Genomic DNA, 6,235 nt, shown 5'->3' on the forward strand with positions numbered 1-6,235 from the left:
CCAAATATGGTTTGAAGAGTTGCTCTCTCTCCCTCTCCTCTTTTTAAATCTCACAGTTTAAAATAGGGTTCAATTTAGCTGGCAAATTCAGAAGGACCTGGAAGTTCTCAACAAGATATAAGTCAGGTGAAGAAGACAGCCAGGTTATTATTCCGCCAAGTGGGAGGCCTTCATTGTATACCCATGATCGAACACTTGGCTGCTTGCAATGATGAATTTCCCTGCATAAAAAAACCAATCCTCCTGAATGCTGCTGACTTTTTACAGTCTTAATCCAAGAAGAAAGTCTCCTCTAGAAGCAGATAGTAGATTTTGAAATTTAATACTATTTCCAGGTCAAAATGGTCCAACTACACCTCTCTTAATAATAGCCACCCAAACCTTTAGAAACCTGCAGAAACAATTTCTAATCCAGCTGCTCCAATCAAGACTTGTTTTTTTACACATTTGCCCATAAAATCTGTCTTTAGATCATTTCTGGCCCAGTCTTGACATTTCATCCCATTTAGTTTTGGTGATGGTCTTGTTTCAGCTTCTCTCATCTGGCCCCAAGTCCCTGTGCTCTAAACGTCTTATGTTTCTACAGTTTTTGGAATATCGCAACACCAGAAGATAAAGTGGTTCCTGGTCTATCAAACTTAGTTTTCTTCTCTACATATATTTAGTTCACATTTGCAACAAAAACTGAACATTTCTCACTTATTTTGCTAAAGTAGTATTTAAAGAGTTATTTTAAAATGAAGCTACTTTTTTATTGTGCATAATAAAAAAGTAGCTTATTACATAAATATAAATATAAGTAGTATCTTATTACATACATATACATCCACCAAGAATTACAGCATGTGTTGTAAAATATGCATTTTTAAGAGTTGTAAAATATACATTTTTAATAAAAAGAAGAAACAAATGATGTCAAAATACTTCCTTCCTGGATAGTAACACACAAATTGTAAACTGCTATGTCTGGACAGTATTTTATGATAGTAAAGTGAATATAGTAAAACTCTACTAACCGCTTGGTTCCTGTCAGGTAGACGGTAGTTGTGGTTCTGCAGCAGCCGGCAGCCATCTTTTGCCAGCCGCTGGACGGCCTCCAGACCCAGCCGACTGGTGAGCTCCTCTCGGCCACAAACGGTTCCCATCCCGCCGCCACCGCCACTTCCATTCCCGTCCCGCAAAGCACACATCCCGCCCAGCTGCAACACAGGAGGCATGAAAACATATCTCAGACCGCAGTCCCAAGACATCCTAGAAAAGTCTGAAAAGCCGGCGTCGCAGCAGATCAATGAGTTTCTCCACAGAGCACAATCCAGAAGTGATGAAAGGAGAAATCTGTGTCCATGTAACAACGATGAAAAGAAATAGTAATCCTGGGTGTCTCCAGGTTATCTTGTTCTCCCTATTATTCCTCTCTGTCTCTAATTCTTTCAATCTCTTAGAGGCTGTAATTCTTTTTATCTGTTGCACCTCTTTGTGTCAGACTAGCTGCTCTGTGTCAGAGGATCTGGCGGCAAAAAGAGTGAGTGTGTGTGATTAGTAGTAAGTGGGCGGGAAGGGTGTCTGTGTGAGAAGGTAGTGTGTGTTGTGTCTGTCTCCTCCCTTCTGTAGTCGGGCTATTAAAAAAAGAGCCCAAGCAGGAATATCAAAGAGTAATGTCTTAAAAGAGGAAAATGACAGGAAAATGATTAGAAAGTTTATTTCAAACAAAAGAGCAGAGGGGCGGTAGGAGAACTGTTGCTTTTCTCTGTGTCTGCATGCATTCCCTTGGGTGCAGCTCGTGTGATGGTTATCACCTGTGGCGGCCAGCTTGGGCTGTTTATTTTCCTTGGAAGAGAGACAGAGTGGCTTGTTTCGTTTGGCTGAGAGTCGGGCAACCCTTCCTGTAAGCTCAACTATCCCACGGTACCACGCTCTAGCAGAGGGTAACGCACACATACACACACACACGCTAAACATCATTTGTTTACTAGGAAAACACCCCCCTTCTCCCCTAACCCAATGACAACTCTTATCTTGTAGAATACCCACGTACACACAGTGATATTACACCACCACTTGTCCCTCTCTGCTTCCTGTAGAGCTGCTGTAGTCTTCCTGTCCAAGATTTAAATTTATGTCACTCTCTCCTATTTTTTCTAATGTTTTTTTTCAAATCACAAAATCCCAAAACATCAATAGATTTAAACTGATGAACTAAAAGCAAATGAGACTCCAGGAATCTTTAGTTGTTTTGCAGTTTAAAAGCTTTGGATTCCAACATGGTGTCCTTGACGTTTCGTAGTTGTCCTAGTTATTTATTGATACATATGATCGACTCTGGAGTGCAGATAACTACCTCTGTTGCATGAATATTAGCAGAGGGATTGGGGGATTGATTCAACAGCCAGTGTCAGACAAACACGACTAATGTGATTGTAAGATGTATTACTGACTGGATTGTCAGTCGTTCTCTGATAAACATGAAGTGCTTTGCAAAAGCAAATTCATAATGCTTAAATTTTGTCACCTTGCAATCACAAATTCCAATATCACTAGGCTTGAAAGTGACAAATACACAGTAGTAGGTAATTTTCAACTGCAAGATTTGAATTTGCATTTCTTTAGAAAAGAAAAGAAACCCATTGTTAAAAGCTGGATAGTCTCATATGCTGCTTGCTACACAGCAACCATCTGAAACAAGCACTAGCAGAACAAGTCAGCGTCGGGCCGGGGGGCGGGGCCAATGACCGGACCCCTCACGTATATCACCTGCGCTGATGAAAACTGTTGAGCAGTGGGGGGGGGGGGGGGGGGGTTGCCTTCGTCATTTGATTTTTACCCAGGAAGCGCACATCGACTAAACCGTGAGTGAAACAGTCACTGGGACTGACTACTATATTCCAATGAGGGAATTGAGGGAGCTCCGTCTATAATCAGACACTAAAGTGACTTGAAACCATTCCTCCCTCCCTGGCACCTCCAGACCCGGGCCCCCATGGGCACCCGCCCGGGCCAGGGGGCAGCCGCACCCCCCCACACCTCCCTATAGCTCCGCGCCTGGAAACAAGGTGTTCAGGTAAGATGAAACAAAATTTGAACTTTCTGGCCAATATGCAAATTGCTGTGTGGTGCAAACCTAGCATTGCACATCACATTTAAAGCACCTTGTACATGATGAGACATGGTGGTGGCAGCATTGTGGTGTGGGGATGCTTTTCTTCAAGAGGAAAAGGAAAGTTGTGATGCTTTAAAGATGGAATGCAGACGCTGCTGGACAGGCTACGTTAAAAAATAAAGAAAAAAGCCTGCAAACTGGATATAGTTATGCACAAGGCAATGCTGGAAGGAGCTCCGCTACAGACTGCAAAAGAAATGAGGTGAAATAGCCAAAATATCAAAATAGCCCAGTCAAAATCCAAACTCAAATCTGATTAGGAATCTGTGGGAAGAAAACTGATTTTCACAGATGTTCTCCATCTAATCTGATTAACTGTATGTTACTTTGTACAGAAGAATACAATGAAAACTTGTTACTCTAACAGAATAAGGATGATTCCTACTCAATGAAGTGGATGCACAACAGTTAACAATTTTGCAAGACAATGTAGATAAATACATTTGTTCATAGATGGTGGGCATGAGCAACAATTTCAAAATATCTAAAATTTTTAACCCGTTAAGAAATGTGGAAAATCCTGTAAAATGCTAAAAAGCCTCCCGCCATCACTTTAAAGCTTAAATCTGCCATCGGGATATTATAATTATGAGCTTAACTGTGAATTATTTAACAGCTTTCACTTATTGTGCAGAAGTTATTTTTTCACAATCCGTTTTGCGCTTTTCTTTTTCAGTTTGCTAAGTAAGCCCAGATCTGTTGTTGGCTGGAGTATGGGGAAATTAGATTATAGAAGCACCTTTGTAATATAATAACAGCTCATTTTAAAATAATAACCTTTGCAGGTGAAACCAAAATAAAATACATAAACTGGGACCATTTATGCTAACTAGATTATAACTCATGTAAACGACTGAAATATAAAACGCCATGTGTGTTGCTGCTCTTTTCCCCACCTTCCCTGGTCTCAGTGATGTGATGAGAGAATAAATAATTGATGGAGAGAAAAAGGTTTTGACTGTACAGACATGGGATGAGGAAGCACATGGGCCTCGCTCTGCGCTCTTCTCCGACCCCCTTTTCTGAGTTCAGCCATGTGTGTACCGCCACATAAATAAAACTTGAACTCGAATGACCTTTTAAAGGAAACCAAGTAGTCAGCACCACCTATTCATTTTAAGTATGGTGCAACGTCTATGCAGTTTGTGTTACAGTGTATGAATTGTGGTATGTGTATGTGCAACAGCAATATATGCAGGAAGTGAGGAATACAGTAGGATACTGCAATCTCTTTGCAATACAGCAGAAAAAAAATGAAAGAGTGCAATTTAAACAAACTAGCAGAAGCAGTCGCGATTTATAAGTGTATTATGCTGCACATCAGTCTTTAATGATTGACCTTTCTAAAGATTCAAATTGTTTCAGTGTGGGAGTAAAAAATGCAAATTATTAAGTGACTGCAAATTGTCACAGCAAGGTAAAGAGTAGAGATGCATCAATCAGTCAACTTGGGATCAGCATCTCAGTAAGTAGTTTCTGTCATTTATTTAAAAAAGAATATCTAGGAACTACCACAATCAAAAACCCACAACACACATTTCTATTTTCTGCATTATTAAACAAAAGAAAGAAAAAAAAAATCAGATTTGGTTGAAAAAGGAGACAGTCGGTCAGAGCTCAAAGAAGTCGATATCAGCTGGTAAAAGCCTGCTCTAGTAAAAATATATTAAGAATGAAGACTGTGTGTGAATAATGTATATATCATATAAAATGCCGTTTGTATTAGTGTGTATATTACCGGGCTGCTCTCCTCACTGGGGGTGCTGGATTCCTGGCGGCTTGTTTCAGTTGTGTCAGAGTCCTGCTCTGATACTGCAAACAAACAACAGCATATTGCAGATTATTGTTTGTCACATAAGTGTATGGTTTCACGGTAAATCCAAATAATTCCCACTAACAATGCTTCAAGGAAACGCTCCAACCACAGCATTACTTACAAGCTTTGCGAGTCTTTCTAGCGAGAGCAGCTGCCAACTCACTTTGTACCTGTTTAAAGCAACAACAACAACAAAAAGAGGGAGGGGTTAAAAATACAAAGTAAATCCCGCAAATCATTCCAAGTTTGTTTCAGTTTTGCCACATATTTATCTTGTGTTTTCATTCTGGGTGCCACTGACCGTGGACGTAAGCCTCTCCAGAGCTTTCATCTGAAGAATCTCACTGCAGATGTCCCTGTTACCTTCAGAGTCTTCCTCTGACCTTAAAGAAACAGACGGAGCTTTATTTGCAACTGTTTAATATTCTAATCAAACAGCCCTCAGGTGTAAAACTTCCCTACAGACATGCCTCTGCAGCCTCTCTACACCGCCCTCTGGCACTGTGTGAACAGAACTACATCTTACATAATCTTGAAACTCTCTGGATATTTGAATCCATGGACAGAAAAAAATATACATATGTTAAATATTTTACATGCCTTTATTAAAAAAATAAAATAAAATTAACCATTTTAACTATGCAGCTGCTCCACATAAATGTTAATGTTTTATTTCTCACAACACAATATAGAACATTATGAAATAATTGTCCAGGTGCACAAAAGTTAAAGATTACATTTTTTTTTTTATTTACACAAATTTAAATATGATGGTTTTCTGCATTTTAGCACTGACAACACAAACAGTTTTTTTTTAGTGAAAGACATCCTCCACCGCATTTCAGTCTCTGGAAGCCAAAGCATCTTTTTTAAGAAGTTTTCATTTATATGGCAGCATGTAAAAAAAGCTCCACACACACCCTCTCTGTGGATGTAAGCGCAGCAATGCAGCAGCGGCGCGCAGATGTACGTGGATGTCTAAATCTTGAGGATTTTCCTAAGCCTGTGTGCATTCATGAATATATTAGTGTTTGTCCTCATCAGTGTGCATGTCAGACAGTGTTTGTTTTTGGGGTAAACTCTGCATTATTCTAACAGCAGAGAGAAAAGGTTTGCATAGAGGGGTTTTGAGCAGCAACAGACGGCACCCGAGGGTTCCTCATCCAACATAAACTCTAAGAAAACTAAAGCCGGGGGTTGGTTTCCGATGCATTGCCTCACCCACACACACACACACACACACACACACACACACACACACA

At 40.1% G+C, this 6,235-nt stretch overlaps 1 protein-coding gene across 2 annotated transcripts in view; it reads right to left on the bottom strand.

Annotated features, from left to right (window-relative positions):
* The window catches only part of rapgef5a (Rap guanine nucleotide exchange factor (GEF) 5a), a 55,133-nt gene that overhangs the window by 20,544 nt on the left and 28,354 nt on the right, over positions 1 to 6,235 (bottom strand). For both annotated transcript variants that reach the window (XM_015042901.1, XM_015042909.1), the window contains exon 9: positions 1,017 to 1,199. In XM_015042901.1, the coding sequence (XP_014898387.1) occupies positions 1,017 to 1,199 (183 nt within the window). The remainder of the gene's footprint in view (positions 1 to 1,016; positions 1,200 to 6,235) is intronic.

Source organism: Poecilia latipinna, unplaced genomic scaffold (assembly GCF_001443285.1).
Source record: "Poecilia latipinna isolate Pla-1442-1.1 unplaced genomic scaffold, P_latipinna-1.0 Scaffold35, whole genome shotgun sequence".
NCBI classification, from domain to species: Eukaryota; Metazoa; Chordata; class Actinopteri; order Cyprinodontiformes; family Poeciliidae; genus Poecilia; species Poecilia latipinna.